A 27933-nucleotide genomic window follows, 5' to 3' on the forward strand; every position below is an offset into this window, starting at 1 on the left:
ATTATCACCTGCATATGGTGTTTATATATCTCAACTGATTCGATATGCAAGAGCTTGTTCTGGGTATAGTCAGTTTTTAATCGAGGTAAGCTACTGACAAACAAGTTGATGGTACAGGGATTTCAACAGTCTCGATTGAAGTCAGCATTTCGCAAATTCTATGGTCGTTATAACGATCTAGTTCGTCAATACAACCTCGCATTGGGTCAAATGCTGTCTGACGTGTTTCATACCGATTGTTAAGCCGTTCTTGGCACATTGATTTTGACTGCGGATAACTCCGTTTACCTGATCAGGATATGGGGCTCACGGCGGGTGTGACCGGTCAACAGGGGATGCTTACTCCTCCTAGGCACCTGATCCCACCTGTGGTGTGTCCAGGGGTCCGTGTTTGCCCAACTATATATTTTGTATTGCTTGTAGGAGTTATGAGATTGATCACTGTTCGTTATCTTCACCTTGCATTAGCATACTTTATGTACTATAATGAATTGATATTGATACAAAATTAGTATTTGAGTCTGTAAATCAATATGGGTCTTTTCATCCTATATGGGTTAGTAGTTGTACCGGTCAAACTGGCTGTGGGTAGTGAAAGTACAGACGGTTTTATAATTTCCAGTCACTTGGGTACCCTATATTTAAAGTTCTATACCTTCACTCTTTAAAAGTAAATTCGAATCCAAGCGATACAATTGCCTGTGTATGGGGGTGAAAGGTGTCAATCGAAAAAAAAAAAGCCCGACTTGCATGGAGCCTAGCTACAAAAATGGTGATTATCAGTAAGTGTAAAAATAATATTGGAGAAACATTATCTTCAGTGATGAGTCACAAGTCGTTCTTCTTCAAAATACAAATGTAATATATATATATATATATATATATATATATATATATATATAGATATATGGCAAGCTGTTTTACTACTTATTCGTAAAATAAGATATCTCTTTAAATAAGAGAGATATCTTTACACTAGAGAGATATCTATTGTTTGTAGAGATATATCTGTAAATTGGATATCTTTTTATGCTAGGGAGTTATTTCTTTAACCAAAAACTAAAAAGATATCTCTTTAAACGAAAAAGATATCTCTTTACGCTAGGGAGATATCTTTTTCTCATGAGGGATATATCTTATAGCTAGAGAGAGATCCCTCAAAGAGAAAGATACTTATCTAAAGTAAAGAGATATCTCTCCATCAATGTCAAAAGAGATATCTCTTTAGAGTAAACAGATTTCCCCCCGGTGATCATAATGACTTCTCCCTGTTGCATCACCATTAATAAGTTGTAACCTATTTTTTTAACCAATCAAAATACTTCTAGTGTAAAAATGGCGGAAAAGGTTGAAGAGGTGGTGAGTGGGGTCTGTCAGCTAACATCCCAGACTGTACTCGTCAATGCTGGTACCGGACATCCATGACTGTACCTGCACACTAATGTCAAAGTTGGAATGTCAGAGCAAGATTTTCCGGATTGTTCAACGTAGTAAATATGTATGACAAATTGTATGAATACATACCCCCGTGTATAATTTTTGGATTTGATTTGATTTCTATTCATAGATCGCCTGTATGGAATGCCGTTATCGCCAAAACGTAACATTGACCAAGGTAGTAAAGCTGCCGTGTATAAATTTACTGTATTGTATAGCGCGGGATTGGAACATCCACGCTTTCCCCGGGAAAAATGTGATTCTGGACATGTTGTTCACTATGTTCTATGAATATAATATACTTTTCAATGCAATTCTGATACTTGGGACTCAGGCGCGGATATAGAAATTCCATAAAGGAGGGGGGGGGGGGGCAGATAAATTGTTAATATCGAAAAGCTTGTTTTTACAGCTATAAATTCCTGCATGTATAACTGTATATGAAATTCAAAAAAGTACTCTGCAAACAATGAATTTGAACACGTATTATTCTACATGTATGGGTGTGAATGGGTGGTGAAAGCAAAGCAAAAAAAATTAAAAACTAACAATTCTACTTGATTGTTTACTTAATTATCTCATGTTTTCAAAAGAAAGATTGAACTGAAAACAGTTTTACAAGTTCACGTCCCATGCATATGAACTACTCGCAGACGTCGGGAGGACTTTGGTAGTATAGGGAGATAAACATCTATGGAGCTGGTTTAATCAATAATGTATTTTAACAATGTTTTGCCTACGAGAGCGAGTCATCAAAACTGACTAAACGAATCATGTATGCAGTATCAACACTAAACAAACAGACCATCACCTGCACTCTTTTATTCAATTTGTCTGGACTAAATTTGAATTACAGAGGTGAGTCGAAGTAAACCAGGAACGGGATCCGGATATCATATTAAATATCATGATGGCACAACTTCTAATGAGTTTGTACGCAGATTTGGAAAAGCCATGATCTATGAAAGTACCGTATGTCCACTTGTGGCTGTGTCATTATGATAAGGCGGTTCCCCAGGAAAATCTGGAAGTGACTTCTTTCCAAATATCAACAGACCAACATAAAAAAAAACGATACTATGGAGGATAGAAGAAAACATGATATTAGAAAATATTAACAAAAGCAACTCAAACGTGGCAATCTATTTACCCGCCGACAGTAACTTATAGATCTATATATCTTTTTCAGCAATTGCCAGTGGTAATAAAATTAAGAAAAAGCTATTAATGAATGTTTATGAATTGATTAAACTGTAATTTGACAGAATATATTACAGACAATTTAACCCTACAAGCTGCTGCATGCAGCCAGTGTTGATAATTGAACCCAAGAGACCAGTTAGAGTATTTCTCATTGCCCTTTATCTAATCAGCATGTTTCTTCATCGTATTTGCTTTCATTTGTTTATTTTTTATTATTAAGTCCTATATATTTCACAAGCCATAAAACCAAGACATGCTAAATGTGTTGGAATCATGAACAATATTTAAAAATAGACATTCGTGAATACATAAAGATAATTAGTTTTTTAAATCCTATTTAATGAAATGTTTCTTCAATTACCAACTTTAAGGAGCTGCTAGTCGCTTTCAGATAATTCTATTCATTAATCACTGTCTTATTTGACAGAATACATTACAGACAAGTTAACCCTTCAGGCTGCTGCATCAAATGTTGACTCCGAGTCCCTAGAGACCCATCATCATTCCTTTCAGTATCTTTGAAGTTTGTTTACCAAATTGCTAAATTTCTATATTGTATTTATATATTGTTCTGCATTTTTTTTAAATTCACTCTTTAAAGGGATATTTAATATGGTAAGTTCAAAATAGATTAAAATCATAAAAATCATAAAAACATTGATTGTATTTCATCATCATATTTTGCAATATCACTTTGCAAAGTGGTGATAATGAGTACATGCGGGAGAAAATTTAATTTTTATTATTTTAGCCTTAAACTAATTTCTGAGACTAATCAAACCAGTGATATAAAATCTTGATTAAAAAAAGAAACCTTTACACGCAATAATCAAGAAAGAGAATTATTGATTTCAAGATGATATTTTGACCTGTGAACTTTGATCTTAAACTTGTTAGGGTCTAAGAGGTACTGTAAAATTTAAAAGTATATGTACCATGATTCAGCAAATTTGAATTTCACTCACAGATTCTTATGTTTCAGAGTGTCCTTGAACTTTGAAATTTGACCGTGAAAATCAGTATAAGAATCATTACCAATCATCAGTTCAAAACGGACAGCAATGAGTCTACTCATAACCAACTTACCGTTATTAATTTTACTTAAATTTGTCGTTTACCTTTGACCTACATGCATGACCAACTGTAAACTAATATGATAATATCCGCAACTGTGTTGGCGGATTAAAAGAAAAATAGAAATAATTTATAATCTTGGATCAAAGAATTATGGATGATCATGATATATTAAAGAATTAGGTGTAATAATGTATCAAAACACAGTTCAAAACATTTTGGGATAGAATAGTGCATTTTATTGTGTTAAAAAACAAAGACCTATTGGAAATGATTAGTGCAATCATACTACATGTATCTACACTTCACAATTCAATGATTAAATGACAATCAAAAGAATTGATAAATAAATGATGAAAAGAAATATGACCCCCCCCCCAAAGGGGGTGGGGGTACAGTATGAGAATGACGTTTATTTAACTGTAGCTGTCCTTTGCACCAGACACTCTATACGTTTATTACTTTGCCCACCCTTCGTGCATACAGTGTACATGTATGCTACTAAACATCCAAGATTATTTGAAACTATGATGTAACTATGTACCTGTCAAGAATTTTAGAAGGAATTTTGGAAGGATATTCTGGAGGGGGGGGGGGGGTAAGTAGGTGGTTGAAGTATGACAAGAAAAAATAACGGATAAGTAATCAAAGGTTGTGACATGAAGAAGAATGAAATATAAAGTGTTGGCCAAATAAAAAAGTGAGTATTTGGATGATTGTTATATCTGATGAACAACATTTTTCATTAAAATTTTCTCAAAAAAGCTACTGACCATCGCGGTTCCTACCAGTGGCAATGCCTTTGTATCTTACTGACTTATTTTTTCTTCGCTCTGGTCAAAGGTGGCTATCAAATTAGAAGTAGTGTGTACTCAGTCTGTAATTCGTCTGTCACATCGACATTAATCATGGTTCATTTCATTTACAACATATTATCAATTTTACAATGAAAACGACTATAATGGGTAATACTCCTCTAAATAGAGTTATATATACACGGAACTTTAAAAAAAAAAAATAACAAAAACTACTAAATTTTCCTGAGAAATTTTTTCATCAGAGTACTAATTTTCGCAAAATTTTTAAACATATTAAATCGTATTGTACTGAATTTAGATTTTTAATTTCCTTTAAAAAGACATGGTAACGGTATGATCAAAGAAAAAAATTTATCTTGCTGATCGACGAGATGTTTCATCTAAAATCATGAGAAATGAAAAAAAATCTCCAATTCACGACCTAATGTCCGTTTATGAATTGACCATTATTTGGTTTATTTATATTGTTTAAATGTATTGCAGATTGATATAAGATTTACATCTTCAATCATACGCACATTAAAAAATCCGAAATATATTAGCCTATTGTTCGTTTAATGTTTCAGTTTGTGCCTATTTGTTTCAATTCATTTACTGGTGTCGTGGTGTTTTTGTCAGTTTACAATATATTATGGTTAAACCTAAAAGCTATCAGCCTCTCGCGGTGAAATAAAAATGCATCAATTCAAAGGACGTTTTGTAAACATGTTCGAAGATTGACATTGTCTTTGATGTCGCAGAGTGGGCCTACGATTCTTAGCCCAGCTGCATCACCAAGCCTAGTCTTCGCTGGTTGGCAATCTCTTGAGGTTAGTATCATTTTCATTCTCACTCTTTAATAATTTTTCTTTATAATATGTAGAAGACAAGCACAGGATGCATCTAAGATGAATTATGAATCGCAATTTGAAATTTTAATATGAGAAGCTGATTAAAGATCTGAAAGTATTTAGATCTCATTTATATTTTGGGTTGTAGGTAACCATTGTAATTACTTCGCTTTATCTTCTAAATTTGAGCTTACATTTACATCATAAAATATCTAAGCTCTGGATTACATAATTTAGTTTAAATTGAGTTTTTGTTTTGTTTGATCAACCCAAAAGATTACTTTTCCGTTCAAATTAATTAAACTTGATTTAAAATGCTAAATAGTATATATCATTTGAATTTACCGCTCTTTTCGAACAGTTTAGTAAAGAAAAGAAAAGTAACGATAATCGATTGTAACAAAGGTAAAGGTAAGATAATAGTACAAATAATAGAGAGGTTGAGATTTCAAACGTGTACGGGTACGTGTATACTGGTATAAGGGGAATCACCGAAATTACTCGCGTATCACGTCATCACTTTTGGTGATGACAAGGTTTATACACGTCCTCATAACTTGAGGAGAGGCATTTACACGCAAGTACAAACTTGTAACTTGTAGCTTTTACGATAAAAACTAGCCGATTGATGAATGGGAATTTGATTTTTAAACATTATATAGAATTTCTAGCTTCATTTACACGTATTTTGATCATGTAACATGTTTATCCATATAATGATTAGCTGCGCTAAGTCCTCGTACACGTTTATTCTACACGTCATGAAAATCTCAACAGAGAAAAAAACCCGGGTACGTGTACGTGTAAATATTATACAAGTACCCCTACAAGTACACGTTTGAAATATAAACCTCTCCAGATACACTTACATACTTTTGATTTTGGTTCTTTCACTATTTTTTAATACATATTTATTAAATTTACTACCAGTAAAATTATTTTTACTGCTGGTATAAATAATTAATTGTGGGTAGCTTTGACCAGTGTTTTATTTTTACTGGTGGTAAAATTATTTTTACTGGTAGTAAAATTAATTTTACTGGTAGTGTAAATAAATAATTGTGGGTAGGATGGCCAACCATAGCCGCCATTTATTATCTGGCGGCCGCCATATAAATTAACTGACGGTCGCTACTTAATTTAACTGGCGGCCGCCACTTATTATCTGGCGGCCGCCAGTTAATTTTTTGTGGCGACCGCCAGTTAAAACAAGAGGCGGCCGTCAGTTCATTTATTCAAACCCCCCCCTCTCTCTCTCTCTCTGTTAGGGTAAGCTATAAAAGACATACACAAGTTAAATGAATATTAATTCTGTACCTTGGCACCTACCGGCTTCCATATTTATTAGGTCACCCCTGAGTTTACTCTTGCAATTGGTTGTCGTCCGTCGTCGTCGTCCGTAACAATTGAACATTTTTAACTTCTTAATAACTACCATTCCAATTCTTTTTCAAATTTGGTATGAAGCATCATTGGGACAAAGGGGACATAAATTGTAAATTTCAGGACTCAAGCACTCCTGGAGCCCTAGGGGCAGGGCAAAAACTGCCCAAATTTGACCAATTTTCAAAAATTTTCTTCTCAAGAACCACACACGTGAAAGACAAACTAAATGCATAGTGATGTAGAGGAGGAAGGCCTCTACCAAAATTGTAAATTTCATGGTCCCCGGGGTAGGGGTTCTGATCCCCAGGGCGGCGCCAAATTCGGTATGTGGTGTTTTATGTGTAAAACACTTAAATAACATCTTCTTTAGTGCTATTGATACTAAATTGAAAGTAAATACAAATGTAGATATTTAAAAAGAACAGGTAGTCCTTTACCAAAATTGTAAATTTGATGATCCCAGGGGTAGGGGTTTTGGTATCAGGGTGGGGTCAAAATGGTCAGTTATTAGATGTGTGAACAATATACATTTTTAACTTCTCGATTACTATCATTCCAACTCTTTTCAAATTTGGTATGAAACATATTTGAAACAAGGGGGACATAAATTGTAAATTTCAGGATTCCTGCACCTAGGTGAATTATTTACCTGTACATCTTCATGGGAATTTTTAAATTCCTGCAGGAATTTGAGATTTCTACGGGATTTATTTTTCTCCGATTGAAATTTTAGAATCATTCCTACTGGAAATTCAATTTTCCTGTCTGATAATAGAAATTCTATTTTCCTGCAGGAATTTATATTTTTCCCGTAAGAATTTCAAAATTACCAAAGAATTTAAACATTCGTCTAGGAATTTTACTTTTAATGGTAAATATCTCAACGAACTGGGACATTTATCTCTCTAAAATAAGGATCATAGCTTTACAAAGAATGGTTTTAACAAAGGCATGTGTAGCTTCCCCGAGTTTAGTAGATTAGACGGGTGCATATTTGCCATGCACTTAGGCTCTGGCAGATTTTCCAAGACAGTATCTATAGTGCTTGATTTAGCAGGACACTTCCATCAAAAGCGATAAAAGAATGCAATCGAAATATGTAAAAGGTGTACAATTACTATACCTTATGCCAATTATTATTTTTTTTACAATTTGTTTCAGATTATAACTCTAATATAACTACATGTATATCTAATAATAATTGTCTCGCACTTGTTTACACTTGTATCAACGATTCATCTTATCTGAGTGAATTGAACAAGTATTGTTTAAAAGTTAACAACATTGTATTCATAGTGGCTACATGAAGACTAAATATTTTTCCTCTTATTTACAGCTCAGAAAACAGAGAAGTTAGTCCACAGAAAAAAAAGCCCGACATTGTTGTTAATTGATAACATTGCCCTCATTGCTTGCAAGTTTTAGAGTTTATCTCATTAAATTTAAAATTGTATGCGTCCTGCTTGACTTTGATATCTATTCAGCTATTCTAAATGAGGTTCTTTCATTATAGGAATGCTACTGTGAATTTCTCTCTGATAAAGTTGTTACATTATACATTTACATGTACTATTCATACAGTCATTCAGGTTCAGGCAGGCGGTATATTATTTGCAACTTTTCTGCAATACTCAAACTGCCACCATTACATTGTAATCATCTGATTAACTGTTATAATACCTAAATCATATTATATCGTACATGGATATACACCTAGTTTTGTACAGACATGGATGTAGAATACGTTGTGAATAAAGGACAGGTACAGTCATGGATGTTGTTAATCAGGCACAGGTACAGTCGTGGATGTTGTTAATCAGGCACAGGTACAGTCGTGGATGTTGTTAATCAGCGACAGGTACAGTCACGGATGTAGAATATCTTGTGTATACTGGACAGGTACAGTCATGGATATTGTTAATCAGGCACAGGTACAGTCGTGGATGTTGTTAATCAGGGACAGGTACAGGCAGGGATGTAGAATATCTTGTATATACAGGACAGGTACAGTCATAGATGTTGTTAATCAGGGACAGGTACAGTCATGGATGTAAACTATCTTGTGTATACTGGAGAGGTACAGTTGTGGATGTTGTTAATCAGGCACAGGTACAACCATTGATGTAGAATAACGTGTATATACAGGACAGGTACAGTCGTGGATGTTGTTAATCAGGCACAGGTACAGTCATGGATGTACACTATATAGTGAATACAGGACAGGTACAGTGATGGATGTTTTTAATCAGGCACAGGTACAGTCATGGATGTAAACTATCTTGTGTATACAGGACAGGTACAATTGTGGATGTTGTTAATCAGGCACATGTACTGTTATGGATGTAGAATATCTTGTATATACAGGACAGGTACAGTCATGGATGTTGTTAATCAGGGACAGGTACAGTCATGGATGTAGAATATCTTGTATATACAGGACAGGTACAGTCGTGGATATTGTTAATCAGGCACAGGTACAGTCGAGGATGTTGTTAATCAAGGAAAGGTACAGTCATGGATGTAGAATATCTTGTATATACAGGACAGGTACAGTCGTGGATGTTGGAAATCAGGTACAGGTACAGTCATGGATGTAGAATATCTTGTATACACAGGACAGGTACAGTCATGGATGTTGTTAATCAGGCACAGGTACAGTCATGGATGTAAACTATCTTGTGTATACAGGACAGGTACAATTGTGGATGTTGTTAACCAGGCACAGGTACAGTTATGGATGTAAACTATCTTGTGTATACAGGACAGGTACAGTCATGGATGTTGTTAATTAGGCACATGTACCGTCATGGATGTAGAATATCTTGTGTATACTGGACAGGTACAGTCGTGGATGTTGTTAGTCAGGCACAGGTACAGCCATGGATGTTGTTAATCAGGCACAGTACAGTCACGGATGTAGAATATCTTGTGTATACAGGACAGATACAGTCGCGGATGTTGTTAGTCAGGCACATGTACAGTCATGAATGTAGAATAACGTGTGTATATAGAAAAGGTGCATCTTTCTTTTTGTAAAAAAGTGTTAGGAGTAAACAAAAGAACCAACAATAGTATGGTATATAGTGAACTTGGCAGATTTCCACTTTACATTAGAAGAAAATTTAGAATTTTTAAATTCTGGTTAAAAATTAAAACCACGAATAACTGTATTTTGAAAGATTGTTATGAAAATATGATTGCAAACAATGACAGCTGGATTGTTAATGTGAAACATGATCTGTCAAGCATTGGTTTAGAATATTTGTTTGAAAAGTCGTGTGTGAATCAGCTTAAAGATTATAAAATAATAGAATTCAGAATATTGGATATTTACAAACAAAACCTAATGTCGTCTCTTTCAAGTTCACCAAAAAGTGTTCTTTATCAACATTTAATAGATAACTTTTGTTTACAATCATATCTCAAAAGACCAATCAACTTAAAAGGGAAAAAAATTATCATTAAATTCAGAACGTCTTCACATTCTTTGAATATTGAAAAAGGAAGGCACAATAATGTTTTAAGGACTGCGAGGCTTTGTAAATTTTGTGATTATAATGATATAGAAGATGAGTTTCATTTTATCCTGAAATGTCCATTTTACAAAGATTTGAGAAAGAAATATATTAAGAGTTTTTATTACACAAAACCAAGTGTCTTTAAATTAGTTAAGCTCCTTAGTGTAGACAATACCAGAGAACTCAATAACTTGGGAAAATTCTTAGTTCAAGCTGTGAAAATACGAAATTGTAGCATTGTAAATCAATAATATAGTTTTACTATTTTTCTAATAACATGTGCATCTCATAATGCGATTACATTTATATTATTTTTATTTGTAATTTCTTCTCCTCCTATCTTCTCCTGTCCACTCACCTGTTGTTTATCTTATACAATTTGATATATTGTGTATAGAAATGTACATGTACTAGATGTATTCCGATGAGTTGTATAACTCAAGGACAATAAAGAATTGAATTGAATTGAATAGAACAGGTACAGTCGTGGATGTTGTTAATCAGGCACAGGTACAGTCACGGATGTAGATTATCTTGTGTATACAGGACAGGTACAGTCATGGATGTTGTTAATCAGGCACAGGTACAGTCGTGGATGTTGTTAGTCAGGCACAGGTACAGTCACAGATGTAGAATAACGTGTGTATACAGGACAGGTACAGTCATGGATGTTGTTAATCAGGCACAGGTACAGTCATGGATGTAGAATACGTTGTGAATACAGGACAGATGAAGTCGTAGATTTTGTAATTGAGGCACACTCACAATGTACACTCCTGGATGAAAAATATCTTATGATTTCAGGACATGTAGCGTACAGAGATGGATAATGTAGACCCTGATTTCAATTTCCTGTTTCTTCGTATTGATAAAAGAAACTTGGATAATATCTGGTTTACTTGTGTTTTGACTACTGTTGTAAATGTTTCTGTTAGCGAATATGGTGATCTATACAATGGATTTAAGCATAGAAATTAAATTTATTCTCTTTGTCTAGAGTCTATGATACATTTTCCTCAATATTTTCACCCACCAGTAAATATTACCTTTTGGCGATCACAACTTTCTATACAATAGATTTATTAGAAATCAGCCTTCTTTTCTTAATATTTACACATGGGGTATTTTCATTAAAAAACCATCCGTAATTATTAACATATTTACTAGACGTTTAAACATTTCGGAAAATCTTGCTCTGACATTCCGACTTTGACATTAGTGTGCAGGTACAGTCATGGATGTCCGGTACCAGCATTGACGAGTACAGTCTGGGATGTTAGCTGACAGACACTGATGGAGGTGGTTGGAGTAACATTATCAAGTTGCCGAGAGACTAAATCCAGTCTAGCTTACATATTTTATTAATTCATTGTCTTTAATGTTTGTTACCTATATACACGTCACACGCTGTAAACGCAAAGTCTTCGCCCGGTATTACAGCCATCTTGGGAAGATTTTGCTTTGGCGGGCTTCCGGTTTAGGGTTTAGGGAGTTTTCCTTAATTCAAACTAATAAAAAAAATATTGGAAAGAGATATCTCTATCTTTTTAAGAGATAACTCTTTTTCAACGATTAAAGAGATATCTTTTATACTTTGAGAGATATATCTCTTGAAATTCTAAGAGATATCTCTTTAAGTGAAGGAGATATCTCTCAAAGTAAAAGAGATGTCTCTCTGGGTAAAAGAGATATATCTCTAAGTAAAAGAAATATATCTTTAAGTAAAAGAGATATCTCTCAAAGTGAAAGATGTATCTCTCTAAGTGTAAGAGATATCTCTAAAAGTAAGAGATATCTTTCTAAGTGAAAGATATATCACTCTATGTGAAATAGATATCTCTCTAAGTGAAAGAGATATATCTTTTTTTAGAGATTTGTCTCTTAGAATTCATTTATAGAGATATCTGTTAAAAATAAGAGATATCTCTTTACTTTAAAGAGATATCTTATTTTTCTAATAAATAGTAAAAGGGCTTGCCCTAGTAATAGCCTAGGGTGTACGTGTGGCAATCCGCTCATGAAGCGTGCAAACCGGAGTGCATGTTTGCAGAATGCAAACCCAAAGTTTCGGTTATAATCTGGGGATGTATTTCCTGGTATGGTCCTGGTACTCTGTGTATGGTAAACAGCAGTATAATTGCTGAAAAGTACATTTCTATATTAGATGGTAAACTGTTACTGCCTGTCATTTCCCTGATGATTTCTATATATTCCAGGATGGCAATGCTCCCGTGCATTGAGCCCGTATCATAGAAAAATATAAACCTGAAAAACAACATCCATGGAATGGTTTGGCCAGCCCAATAACCAGGCATAACCATTATTGAAAACTATTGGTGTTAAATCGGACTGGCGAAATATCTAACCCACATCTATTCTTGATATTTGGCAGAATTTCCCCGGGGAGTGCATTTTAAACGTCTCTCAGTCCTTACCACGCAGAATTTCTCCATCTATTCGGTCCAAGGGACATCTCACAAAGTACTGAAGGTGTGTGATTTCATGATTTTGTCATGAACAGCGAGTTTATTATGCTAAGCGAGATAACTCGCCGGCAAGTTTCTAGTATGCCGGTCCCCAATAGCTCGCGACTGTGCATGAGCTGTTATTCCCCTATCAGTGGTGCGTTCTTGCTTATAAATGGAGAGAGTTATTGAGATATTTCTATTTATAATTTATCACGGTTTTATATTTATAAGAGAGAGAGAGAGAGAGAGAGAGAGAGAGAGAGAGAGAGAGAGAGAGAGAGAGAGTTATTGAGCTATTTATAATTTATCACGGTTTTATGTTTATAAAGAGAGAGAGATATGTGTAAAACTGTAGCAATAATATAGATGAAATAATATGGCATGGCAATAGTGTTGCATACGTATGACAATAATTACTCATTTAGTCAATGATTGAGAGTAAGGGAGAGAGAGAGAGAAGGGGGGGGGTAGACTAGCTATGTGTCAGCTTCTGTTTGGGATACCATCGTTACACAAACACTACGTCCACAGAAACCCTAAACAGAGAGAGAGAGAGAGAGAGAGAGAGAGAGAGAGAGAGAGAGAGAGAGAGAGAAAGAGAGGAGGGGGAAGACTTCGTGTCAGCTTCTGTTTGGGATACCATTACGCAAACACTACAGCCACAGAAACCCTACAGACGGCCCATATTGAGGGGTATCTTGACCATTCTTCATTTGGTTGTACATGTACACAGATCTAATTGGATTTATTCATTCTCTCGAAACATGGATATTTTACTTACTACACCCACGACACCGCGAACTTCCAGGACACCAGAAAGTGCCTGGAAACGCAGGGTAATATTATATTTCGGAAATTATTTATATACGATATATAACAATTTAATTAGAAGTTTTAAAAAGCAAAGGTTTAGAAATGGGCTAAACCTGTCATTTGCAATACATAAATATGACCAAGTTTGAGGGTTTACGGGAAATAGAAATGCGGTATGCATGTAGGTAGACATTTTAATCTTTTTTTTTTTGCACAAATCAAGACACTAAGCATAATTTGTAATAACCTGAGAAATTTCCTGTGTATATCATAAAAATACAGTATACACAACAACCGATCTCTTGGCCAGGTAAATTCCAGGTAAATAACATTGACCATGGATAAGCTCCGCCCACATTCGGTCATCCGTGGAGCAACCGTACGGTGTTTTTTGGGGTCTTTAAATGGCTCGTTGTAACCGGTAAATACACATGTTGCCCTGTGTAACTGGTAAATGACCCTTTGTAACAGGTAAATACACATGAAGCCCTGTGTAACCGGTAAATGGCCCTGTGTAACCGTTAAACAGCCGTGTGTAACCGGTAAATGGCTCAGTGTAACCAGTAAATGGCCCTGTGTAACTGATAAATGGCCCTCTGTAACCGGTTAATGATCCTATGAAATCGATAAATAACCTTTATACACCATAACACCAGTACACGTCCGTGTGTTGCTGCAGCGATGATAACCGCATATCGGGGATCGAAATGCATGTAGTACAATCCAGGAAATTAATTTCCCTCAGTATAGAAAGAATTGTAGTCACTGATCCTGAGCATTTAATGATTTCTTTAAAATCGAACACATTTACAGACGCCGTCGATACAATGTCTGTGGTCACGTGGGCAAGACCAGGATGAGATATGGCAGTCAGTTAATGTTCTGCATTCTGAAATATTCAAATATCCAGTTCTTCATATAAGTGTAAATGATAACTTTATTAATTTTTTTTTCATTTGATAATTTTCAAAATGCCCATTACACCTTGAAAGTCGATACAAAATATTCTACTACTGGTTCTGACAACAATGAAGGTTTTCTGATACACAGGAGTTATCGAAGGTTTTCCCATACCCATTCCATCACTTGATTGAGGACTTGTGAAAATAACATTTGACATAGTACCTACAAGTTTGAGGACGAGTAAAAGTAGTCCCGTGGGGATCAGGGTTAGAATAGGTCCTCAGTACCCCTTGCTTGTCGTAAGAGGTGACTAAATGGGGCGGTCCTTCGGATGATACCGTAAAAACCGAGGCCCCGCGTCATAGCAGGTGTGACACGAAAAGAAAAACGTCCCTGCTCAAAGACCTTAAGTGCCGATCATAGTTCTAAATTTTGCCGGCAATGGTGACGTCTCCATATGAATGAAAAATTCTCAAAAGGGATGTTAAACAGTATAAAACCAACCCAAAAGAGTAAAACTAGAATGTTATATTATATTGAGGACAAGTGAAATTTGATTGTTATAAACCTATTAGAATGAGCAAAGTGAAAATAGAAAATGCTACCGTAACGGTATATACCTACATGTACTAGATTGAGAAATACAATGTTGCAGGCATATATATTAGATTATAATAAAGGCAAATGCCAAAGAGAGTGGAAAAATGAAAACATCTACTATAGATTAGATGCATGTGAGAAAAAATGTTTGACGGTATAGCTACTAGACCGGAAACTGTTTGACGGTATGACTACTAGACCGGAAACTGTTTGACGGTATGGCTACTAGACCGGAAACTGTTGGACAATATACATCACATACTTTACTAGACTTAGATGTGAAAAAGAACACTCCAACTCCCTATTTAATGTTGTAAATTATATATATATATAGATATATATTGATGATATTGATATACTTAGACGGTTTTTGTTGTTTTTTCTTCAGTTTTATGATACAAGTGTGAGAGATGTATTTTATATGTATTAAAAAAAATAGGCGTGTCGGGGATTTGAACAGGGGTCACTGTGGTCTTGTGTTGTTCGCCTAACACGTTTTACCACTTGACCATCGACGATTATAGTTGTATTGGTATTATGTAATAGTTTTGTAATCTTCTAACTCGAGTAATTTACAATCTCAAATAAATACAGTCCTGTATATTAATTTTGTTTATGTTTTATAATGTTATGATATATATTTTGCATCATTTACAAGTGTAAATTGGTATTGTTCACAAGTTAGACGTTTTTGAATTTGTCAACTCTTAGAGATTGTTTTTCTCGTGCAGCACCATTGTTCAGAGAAGATATAGAGAGGTCGGAAGCATTCAGAATTTCTCCTGTATTTGTCTTCATATTACTTCTGTAAGTATTGATTGAAAATTAAGATGGATATAATCTGATAATGTGTGTAGTATTTGTATGATATATTTTAAAGATATGATTGAAGTGTCTAATGTGAAATTGGATTATTTAGCAGAAATATTGTGATAATTTGCAAGCTAGGTAAATTAATTACTAGAGTAATGGAAATCTTTTAAATGGTATTATTCATATTGTTGATTTATTGAGATAAAGATAGCATTATTTATAGACATTAATCAGCGTTGCATGATTACAATGTGTCTGTCTGTGTAGTGGTCAGATAGTTGATCTTGTATGTATAATTTTTTATATTATTATGAGCTGTGTGAACCTTTATACATGTAGTAATATTTTTGCAATAGTGTGTATAAATCATATATTCATTAAAGGTTCACGAACATGGTGTATATATACATGTATATGTGAATAGAGCACCACATACAAGAAATGTTGAAACTTGCATATGTATTTATTAGTCTACTGGTAAAGTAAATTGGGTGTTCAAAATCTTTTAAAAGTTTATACCATGATATATATTGAGAAATATAATTAATAGTATAGAAATCCTATTTGTAAAAAGTTTATTCACTACAACATCTATAAGTGTATTTTGTAGAGCCATCACTTTGACTTCATGATATCTGTGATTGCATGATCCATAACCCCCGCATTTTAAAGTTTTATCTTAAATCTTGCGGTAAGACGTTGTCTTTTATGTACAATTCGTAGAATTGACGATACTCCCGGTACATCTTTTTTAAACTCTCAATTTCTATATAATGAATTTTTCCGTATATGAAGTATAAAAAGGGTAATTGTTTGTTTCCAATCTACTAGCATTAAACTCTTTTGTATATCTTATGTTAGAAGCCATGGATGTATTGCTATTAACAACACTAGTGTATGCGAAGACGTATATATATATAAAAAAAAAATAAGTCCGAAAAGATGAAGTATGTTTTTATTTTTATTTTCACAATTCCTCATTCAATGTAGAAATTATGAATATAATTCTTCCAAAAGAGTTCATTGACAATACTACAAAGCCCAGGTTCAAACCTGTACATTACACAAACCTGTACATTACACAAATCTGTACATTACACCAAACCTGTACATTACACCAACCTGTACATTACACCATTCTGTACATTACACAAATCTGTACATTACACCAACCTGTACATTACACCAACCTGTACATTACACCAACCTGTACATTACACCAACCTGTACATGACACCAAACCTGTACATTACACCAACCTGTACATTACACCAATCTGTACATTACACCAACCTGTACATTACACCAATCTGTACATTACACCAACCTGTACAATACACCAACCTGTACATTACACCAACCTGTACATTACACCATTCTGTACATTACACCAATCTGTACATTACACCAATCTGCACATTACACCATCCTGTACATTACACAGACCTGTACATCACACCAAACCTGTACATTACACAAACCTGTACATTACACCAACCTGTACATTACACAAATCTGTACATTACACCAAACCTGTACATTACACCAACCTGTACATTACACCATTCTGTACATTACACAAATCTGTACATTACACCAACCTGTACATTACACCAACCTGTACATTACACCAACCTGTACATTACACCAACCTGTACATGACACCAAACCTGTACATTACACCAACCTGTACATTACACCAATCTGTACATTACACCAACCTGTACATTACACCAATCTGTACATTACACCAACCTGTACAATACACCAACCTGTACATTACACCAACCTGTACATTACACCATTCTGTACATTACACCAATCTGTACATTACACCAATCTGTACATTACACCATCCTGTACATTACACAGACCTGTACATCACACCAAACCTGTACATTACACCAACCTGTACATTACACCATTCTGTACATTACACAAATCTGTACATTACACCAACCTGTACATTACACCAACCTGTACATTACACCAACCTGTACATTACACCAACCTGTACATGACACCAAACCTGTACATTACACCAACCTGTACATTACACCAATCTGTACATTACACCAACCTGTACATTACACCAATCTGTACATTACACCAACCTGTACAATACACCAACCTGTACATTACACCAACCTGTACATTACACCATTCTGTACATTACACCAATCTGTACATTACACCAATCTGTACATTACACCATCCTGTACATTACACAGACCTGTACATCACACCAAACCTGTACATTACACAAACCTGTACATTACACCAACCTGTACATTACACCAATCTGTACATTACACCAACCTGTACATTACACCAAACCTGTATAATACACCAACCTGTACATTACACCAACCTGTACATTACACCAACCGGTACATTACACCAACCTGTACATTACACCAACCTGTACATTACACCAACCTGTACATTAAACAAACCTGTACATTACTCCAACATGGACATTACTCCAACACGTACATGTACATTACACCAACCTGTACATTACACCAAACCTGTAAATTAAACAAACCTGTACATTACACAAATCTGTACATTACACCAAACCTGTACATTACACCAACCTGTACATTACACCATTCTGTACATTACACAAATCTGTACATTACACCAACCTGTACATTACACAAACCTGTACATTAAACAAACCTGTACATTACACCAAACCTGTACATTACACCAACCTGTACATTACACCAACCGGTACATTACACCAATCTGTACATTACACAAACCTGTACATTACACAAACCTGTACATTAAACAAACCTGTACATTACACAAATCTGTACATTACACCAAACCTGTACATTACACCAACCTGTACATTACACCAATCTGTACATTACACAAACCTGTACATTACACAAACATGTACATTACACCAACCTGTACATTACACCAACCTGTACATTACATAAACATGGACATTACTCCAACATGGACATTACTCCAACATGGACATTACATCATCCTGTACATTACACCAACCTGTACATTACGCAAACCTGTACATTACACCAACCTGTACATTACACCAACCTGTACATTACACCAACCTGTACATTACACCAACCGGTACATTACGCAGATCTGTATGTAACAGGGTTTCTGTCGAATTAAACAACAAAGTCCTGTATGGGTTCTTAGATGTCGATCACCTCCATTTTATTGCCAGAATCTAAGCTTTAGATATAAATGTATATGTATGTGTATGACACTCTGAAACATATCAAACAAATAATTATATTTACAATCATATACATCAAAGTATTACTTATTTACACAAATTACTTCTTTGAAATATATGTTACCATATGATATTATAAAAGCTTAAAAACACTGATACTATATATTTATGATTTTCTATAATGACTATACAGACATTATTCATTATAATCATAGAATATATCATGAACACCATCATACCATTCTATGGGAATAAGTGATGTGGCAATAATCCCTCATTTAACAAAAATGTCCATGGAAATTGACTGTAAATTATGAAGTTTACATAAATAAACTTGCATCATAAAAATATCAAGCATGTATTTAAAAATACAGTATACCAAATCTGTGAAACACATAAATTTAACTTATTTCAAGCTAACTGATTTATGCCTCACAAAATATCTTTCTCACTGTGCAAGTGCTATGGAATTAAATCTACCAAATTATTACGTTTACTGCAAATTAGAAATAATATTAAAGTTAGAAAATAAGCTTACCTTGTTAGAGAAATGATCAGTCAACAGTCAAATATCTGTCATATATTTTTACCAACTTCTCTATAAACCAACTAGACAAAGAATGACTGAACACCACCAAGAACTTTTGGAGGGAAAAAGAACTGACCAATAAAACACCAGCTAACAACACTAAAACCAATAGAAACTTCGAACACTTTCAAACCTATTTACAAAAGTTTAATTATAATGACCTAAGGCAAAATTCAATAAATCAGAACAGGTACTGCCTGTTCTACTTGGATGAGCATAAAACACATCTCAATGTAGTGGTTATTCAGATAATGTTTAATTTGAAATCTATATACAAATTTGTGTAGATTTATTAATTTAAATCAATTAATAAACACTATTACATGTACATTACACCAACCTGTACATTACACCAACCCGTACATTACACCAACCTGTACATTACACCATCCTGTACATTACACCAACCTGTACATTACACCAACCTGTACATTACACCATTCTGTACATTACACCAACCTGTACATTACACCAACCTGTACATTACACCATCCTGTACATTACACAAACCTGTACATTACACCAACCTGTACATTACTCCAACATGTACATTACACCAACCTGTACATTACACAAACCTGTACATTACACCAATCTGTACATTACGCAAACCTGTACATTACGCAAACCTGTACATTACACCAAACCTGTACATTACACCAAACCTGTACATTACACCAACCTGTACATTACACCAACCTGTACATTACACCAACTTGTACATTACACCATCCTGTACATTACACCATCCTGTACATTACACAAACCTGTACATTACACCAACCTGTACATTACACAAACCTGTACATTACACCAACCTGTACATTACACCATTCTGTACATTACACCAACCTGTATAATACACCAACCTGTACATTACACCAACCTGTACATTACACCAACCTGTACATTACACCAACCTGTACATTACACAAACCTGTACATTACACCAAACCTGTACATTACACCATCCTGTACATTACACAAACCTGTACATTACACCATTCTGTACATTACACCAACCTGTATAATACACCAACCTGTACATTACACCAACCTGTACATTACGCCAACCTGTACATTACACCAAACCTGTACATTACACCAACCTGTATAATACACCAACCTGTACATTACACAAACCTGTACATTACTCCAACCTGTACATTACACAAACCTGTACATTACACCATTCTGTACATTACACCAACCTGTATAATACACCAACCTGTACATTACACCAACCTGTACATTACGCCAACCTGTACATTACACCAAACCTGTACATTACACCAACCTGTATAATACACCAACCTGTACATTACACCAACCTGTACATTACACCAACCTGTACATTACACCAATCTGTACATTACGCAAACCTGTACATTATGCAAACCTGTACATTACACCAAACCTGTACATTACACCAAACCTGTACATTACACCATCCTGTACATTACACCAAACCTGTACATTACACCAAACCTGTACATTACGCAAACCTGTACATTACACCAAACTTGTACATTACACCAACCTGTACATTACACCAACCTGTACATTACACCAACCTGTACATTACACCAACCTGTACATTACACCAACCTGTACATTACACCATTCTGTACATTACACCATCCTGTACATTACACCAACATGCACATTACACCAACTGGTACATTACACAGATCTGTACATTACACAAACCTGTACATTACACAAACCTGTACATTACACAGATCTGTACATTACATTGCAGGTTAGAGATCTCTGAGAATAAACGGGTACATACTGTGGCTGGAGGCTACTGTGCAGGTACACACATTCATCACACAGTGAACCTGACTGGTGGAATCACAAATCACGTGTCCATTCTGTGTACATTCTACGTCAGAACGACAGGACTCTCAGGAAACATAGCCTACGGTTACGTAAAAATGACGTCATTGGCACTGCTCCGCAGCGAATCAAAATAACAGTTTCGGAATGTTTAAGATTTTTTTTTTATTAGTTGAAAACTTAACGGCTCAAATAAATATCAGATAGATTTAGAATTGTACGATAAACAAGACAAAATATTTCTGGAACATTCAACTTGTATATTTTGCTGAAAATATTTTATCTTTCATTTGATAGAAGATCCCAAGTAAACACACCACTTTTTAAGGTCATAGGACATCCACGATTTTGGACGCACCAAATGAAGTGGGATTTTCTATCATTTGATCAAGCAATGTCAGTCGGCCATTAATACATGAAATGCACCAATAAAAAGATGGGTTTTTTTTAAAGATTTCAATTTTTGTGTAATGTTTTTCCATGGAATTTTCACGTAAAGATCTATAAGTAATGCAAAAAATAACGGTGGTTTGATAGGAAAATTTTGTGATGAATATGGGTTTTTATTAATACCTAAACATTTACAAACAATTTTACAGAATTCTTTAACAAAATTTTTTGTTATTATCTTATGTCCTTAATTTATTTTATGGAAATGTTAACAGGTTAACAGGTCAAATTCTTACCAATAATAACGACAAATTCTTACCAATAAAAACGACAAATTCTTACCAATTCTAACCAATAAAAACGACAAATTCTTACCAATACTAACGTCAAATTCTTACCAATACTAACGTCAAATTCTTAACAATAATAACGACAAATTCTTTCCGATAAAAACGACAAAGTTTTACCGATAATAGCGACCAATTCTTACCAATACTAACGTAAAATTCTTACCAATAAATACGACAAATTCTTACTAATAAATACGACAAATTCTTACCATTAATAGCGACAAATTCTTACCAATAATAACGACAAATTCTTACCATTAATAACGACAAATTCTTACCATTAATAACGACAAATTCTTACCAATAAATACGACAAATTCTTACCAATAAATACGACAAATTCTTACCAATAATAACGACAAATTCTTACCTATAAATACGACAAATTCTTACCAATAAAAACGACAAATTCTTACCAATTCTAACCAATAAAAACGACAAATTCTTACCAATACTAACGTCAAATTCTTACCAATAAAAACGACAAATTCTTACTAATAATAACGACAAATTCTTACCATTAATAACGACAAATTCTTACCATTAATAACGACAAATTCTTACCAATAAATACGACAAATTCTTACCAACACTAACGTCAAATTCTTACCAATACTAACGTCAAATTCTTAACAATAATAACGACAAATTCTTTCCGATAAAAACGACAAAGTTTTACCGATAATAGCGACCAATTCTTACCAATACTAACGTAAAATTCTTACCAATAAATACGACAAATTCTTACTAATAAATACGACAAATTCTTACCATTAATAGCGACAAATTCTTACCAATAATAACGACAAATTCTTACCATTAATAACGACAAATTCTTACCATTAATAACGACAAATTCTTACCAATAAATACGACAAATTCTTACCAATAAATACGACAAATTCTTACCAATAATAACGACAAATTCTTACCTAAAAATACGACAAATTCTTACCAATAAAAACGACAAATTCTTACCAATTCTAACCAATAAAAACGACAAATTCTTACCAATACTAACGTCAAATTCTTACCAATAAAAACGACAAATTCTTACTAATAATAACGACAAATTCTTACCATTAATAACGACAAATTCTTACCATTAATAACGACAAATTCTTACCAATAAATACGACAAATTCTTAACAATAATAACGACAAATTCTTACCATTAATAAAGACAAGAATGAGAATGGCCTTCATAGTAGTTCTTGAATGGCTGTTGATAGTGGGGAGAGTAAAGCTCAGATAACAAGAATACTCCTTAAATATAGGTTCAGAAGATACGAAAGGTTACAAAGTGATATCGTATTTTGTGACTGTAGCACGTATTCGCATATTCGTGTACTCTCAATTCCAAATTTATCTGAGTTCTCATATTGTTTCTCCAAAATTTGTATTCAACTCGATAACTCCTAGATAAGACGAAAACAGTGACTGGGTTGTGTGAGGTGTGGTTTCACTTTAAAACATTTGTTTGTTTCATTTTCTGAATTTTATCTAATTTAAATTCGTGTTTCCAATATTTTGATTTTATACTTTAGAATTATGGAGTTTCATGTTTTACATTTCAAAATAATCATTTTCAAATTTCAAAATGATCTTTTCTTCATGCAAGATTCTAGAAAACTTTAATATGATTAAGCGTGCATTTGTTACCTAAAACATCATGAAACATTTATATTATAACCGTTAAATCAAGACATGAAGCAGTTATTTGTCAAAACAGATGTTTATACACATATTAAAGTAACCAAATGTACACGGATTTATATACATCTAGGGACATTGGTAAAGTGTTTTACCTGCGTTCAACGCAGTGGTCACGCAATTTGTAGTCTTAAAGCAACGTCTCTCTCTCTCTCTCTCTCTCTCTCTCTCTCTCTCTCTCTCTCTCTGAAATAGCACTGTTTCATTGTCATGGATTTTTGGTCACATGTAATTTACATGTCCCATTGTCCCAATCTGATAAATCGATAACGGTAAGCCTTGCTTTGGGTCATTTTAACTGGTATCCTGTCAATATAACTAAATCCATTCAGATAATGATCGATAGTTTTCTCCTCGCTTTATAAATGGTTTTAAATCAAACTTCCTGGTGTGCAACTGTAACGCGCTACAAACTTACTAAATAGGATGTGTAATAACAAATGACAATAGATGACGACAGAAATTTTATCTGGCGTTCGTTGCAATATTTTCTTAATCCGTATCAAGTTTAAATGAGTTTTTATTCTATCGAAATACAACGGATAAAGATCAACAGAGATATCCGGTATTGTAGTCTTTCTACACCAGGTTAACAAGTGTGACTCGGGTGAACGAGGGTATCAAAAATGGCGCGAAGTTGTCAAGAATACTTCCTCTTTGTTAGAACTCTTCAAATTCCCACGACATTAACCAATCAAAAGTCTTCCGGGTTTCGTTTCATTCATGACTATTACAAAAATTCCCAGTATTACTATCGATTTAAAAAAAAAAATTCATCATGTAGTTACGTGAGTGAGGCATTGTACAAACTTTAGCATGTTCCTGGTTGTGTTAGATATATATACATGTGTTGCGTAGGAATGAATTCGTAAATTCCAAAAAAAAAAAAAAAAAAAAAAAAAAAAAAAAGTGGGGAGTTTAATTCGCGTAAAAGGAACGTATTTCAGGGCTTGCTATTGGACAGATTAGAAAATGTTTATTTTTCAGATCGGAAATACCGGGCATGGTCTCGAAGTTGGACTGTGATTGTGAAACGGGTCGTAAACTTCAAACTGGATAAAGGTAACAATACGTACATTGACAATTAAACAATTTTTTTTAAAAAGCACGACAAACATTTTAAAAATATTTCAATTTTTTATGTTGCATAATTATACATGTATTCAAAGATGGGCAGAGGAACTGGACATTTTTTTTACAGCCATAAAAAAAAAACGTAGATGACAATACTGTTAATAGCATTATCCAAACATTTAAGTGGAAATCAAAATTTCGTTGTAAAACCAAACACAATCACAAAATAGATTCCCTTCCGCGCTGGGCCACACTACACCCCAGTAACTGGACGTCGGTGGAACTGACTCTTTGGCTGGAGTACGTGGCGAAGGAATACAAGATGGATGTCGAGACCACATACAACTTGGTGGACAGTTTTCAGGATTTGGACGGTCGCCGTTTGCTCCAAATGTCCCAGGATGATTTCCGCGGAATCAACGAACAACATGGAGAATTTTTATACGATATATTTAGACAGATGTGTATCGTAGGTAAAATAGCTTATTTTGTTGTTGTTGTTGTTGTTTTTTTAATATAGTTTTTAGAAAGAAAATAGTTTCAGGTATGTCTCAATATCATTGATATTTTTGTGGAGGTTATAACATTTCATTAATTGTTTCCAGTCCCAAAATAACTTTATATTATTGAGCAATACCAATACCAATATTAATTATAATCATCAATTATAAACGAAGTGACAAACGATGATTTTGGATTACTACGGCGACAAGAAAATTAAGAAGAACTTCTCACTGCTTAAATTTGTTAAAATCGGACTGTAATAAATATCTTATTGAAAATTGTTGCTGATTTTAAATGATATTTATTATAGTTGAAAACAATTTCATGAATTTCAATTTTAAAGTAATTCTAGTTAATGTGAAGATTAATTTATTTTCTTTCTTATTTTAAATATCTCGGAGGTAATTTTTTGTGATTTTTTTTTAATTCATAGGAATCAAAAGTTTGTGAGCAATTTCCTAAATCTGCAGTCTTTCATATCTCAGTTATACCAATACCATCTTTGTCTTATTTGTCAACTGAATACAATTGTTGATGACCAAATGATACAATTAATAAGTGAAATAACAAATTATAAGATACACAAAATAACTCTAGCAGCCACAGAAAGCAGACACAATTAAGTGTGTTTTTTGTTCGGTTGTGTCTGACTGGGATGGTAGTTTATTATCCATTATCACACAACGTGCTTTCAAAAACGTGCAATCGTCTCCATTTGTCTTATGTCGAAAATCCAAATTTTAAACCTTTCAACGGTGTCGTTTTTTTTAACTCCATTTATGCTATTTTTCATACTTTTTATTGTTAAATCATACCGTTTTTAATTTTGTATACAACAGGATATCTACTCTTCCTGGGTACCTGATCCCACCTCTGAGGTTTTTTTTTATGGGGTCCGTGTTTGTCCTACTCTTAATTTTGTATTTTTTATAGGATTTATGAGATTGATCACTGTTCGTTATCTTCATTTTTTTAATTTTAATTTATTACATACAGAAGAAATTTTCGTTTATTTTCTGAATTCAAAACCGTCTGTAATACCACCAGCGGAAACCAATGCTGTACAATATGCATACTCTTCAGATGAACAGTTTCCCGGGATGGGGACTGTGAGTTTACTGCCCCCTATAGCGGAGAGAAGCCGGTCAGCCACGCCCTCACCCACGGGGTCCAAAGGGAGCCACGAGGAGGGAAACGGCAAGTTAGAATTAATGTTAATCAGTCCTCACAATACTCATAAATAAAAATCCCCAAAATACAGTAAAAAGAAAAGTGACAACAATTCCAAATTTGTTTCGGAAAAATCTGTTTAAATGAGTAATTTTAGAAGTATGATAAATAATTGTAAATATGTATGCTACTTTATGATCGATGTTACATGTAGCAATGTGTGGATACATGTAGCAATGTGTGGATACATGTAGCAATGTGTGAATACATGTAGCAATGTGTGGATACGTGTAACAATGTGTGGATACGTGTAGCAATGTGTGGATACGTGTAACAATGTGTGGATACGTGTAGCAATGTGTGGATACGTGTAGCAATGTGTGGATACATGTAGCAATGTGTGGATACGTGTAACAATGTGTGGATACGTGTAGCAATGTGTGGATACGTGTAGCAATGTGTGGATACGTGTAGCAATGTGTGGATACATGTAGCAATGTGTGGATACGTGTAGCAATGTGTGGATACGTGTAGCAATGTGTGGATACGTGTAGCAATGTGTGGGTACGTGTAGCAATGTGTGGATACGTGTAGCAATGTGTGGATACGTGTAGCAATGTGTAGATACGTGTAGCAATGTGTGGATACGTGTAGCAATGTGTGGACATCTTTAGAATACAACACCTTGTACATCACAAAGACACCTCATTTGTTACTTCCATTAAGTTTGTATATATATACATGTAATGCACTCACTATGTAAGCGTGTACTTCAGTACTTCAAAGTTTTTCAAACTGAATGTTTCTGCATTACATGAAAAATTACATCTTCATAGGATGACCAATACTATAAATAGATGTGCAGCACTTTAAGCTGAAAGTGCTGTGTTCTGTAATTTCACATGTAAAATGTTCAGATTTTTAAAACAGCCTCTTGTGCAGAAGAAAGTCTTCTAGGTACATTTGTAAATATTACTGTATTTTAAAATTTCAGGAATTCGGGATAAAGAGAAAGACTCCTCAAACAAATAAAGAAATAAAAGTGAAAACTACAGGATGTCTGTTTTGGAATTTTGTTTTGGATTACTGTTGGAAAACGTGTTTATATTTTGTTATTGTTAGTCATTACATAATCTGATGTCTTATGAAATAGTTGTAGAAGCAACATGTGGTTACATTTTTGGTTTTTTTTCTTCTTCTACAGATCCCATA

General features: G+C 34.2%; 1 protein-coding gene across 1 annotated transcript; it reads left to right on the top strand.

Moving 5' to 3' along the window:
* Window positions 1–1335: 1335 nt before the first annotated feature.
* LOC125645486 (uncharacterized) lies at window positions 1336–27898 on the top strand. Its single transcript, XM_056141163.1, has 7 exons — window positions 1336–1408; window positions 15764–15857; window positions 21441–21607; window positions 24961–25035; window positions 25278–25520; window positions 26599–26748; window positions 27716–27898. The coding sequence occupies exons 1-7, from the start codon at window positions 1336–1338 to the stop codon at window positions 27751–27753; spliced, it is 840 nt and encodes a 279-aa protein (XP_055997138.1). The 3' UTR covers window positions 27754–27898.
* Window positions 27899–27933: the final 35 nt, after the last annotated feature.

Source organism: Ostrea edulis, chromosome 6 (genome assembly GCF_947568905.1).
Source record: "Ostrea edulis chromosome 6, xbOstEdul1.1, whole genome shotgun sequence".
Classification (NCBI taxonomy): Eukaryota; Metazoa; Mollusca; class Bivalvia; order Ostreida; family Ostreidae; genus Ostrea; species Ostrea edulis.

Coding starts and splice junctions, on each gene's coding strand:
- LOC125645486 (XM_056141163.1), top strand. CDS start 1,336: ATGGCGGAAAAGGTTGAAGAGGTGGTGAGTGGGGTCTGTCAGCTAACA. Junction 1,409..15,763: donor GACTGTACTCGTCAATGCTG/GTACCGGACATC, acceptor CAACTCTTAGAG/ATTGTTTTTCTCGTGCAGCA. Junction 15,858..21,440: donor TTTGTCTTCATATTACTTCT/GTAAGTATTGAT, acceptor ATTACATTGCAG/GTTAGAGATCTCTGAGAATA.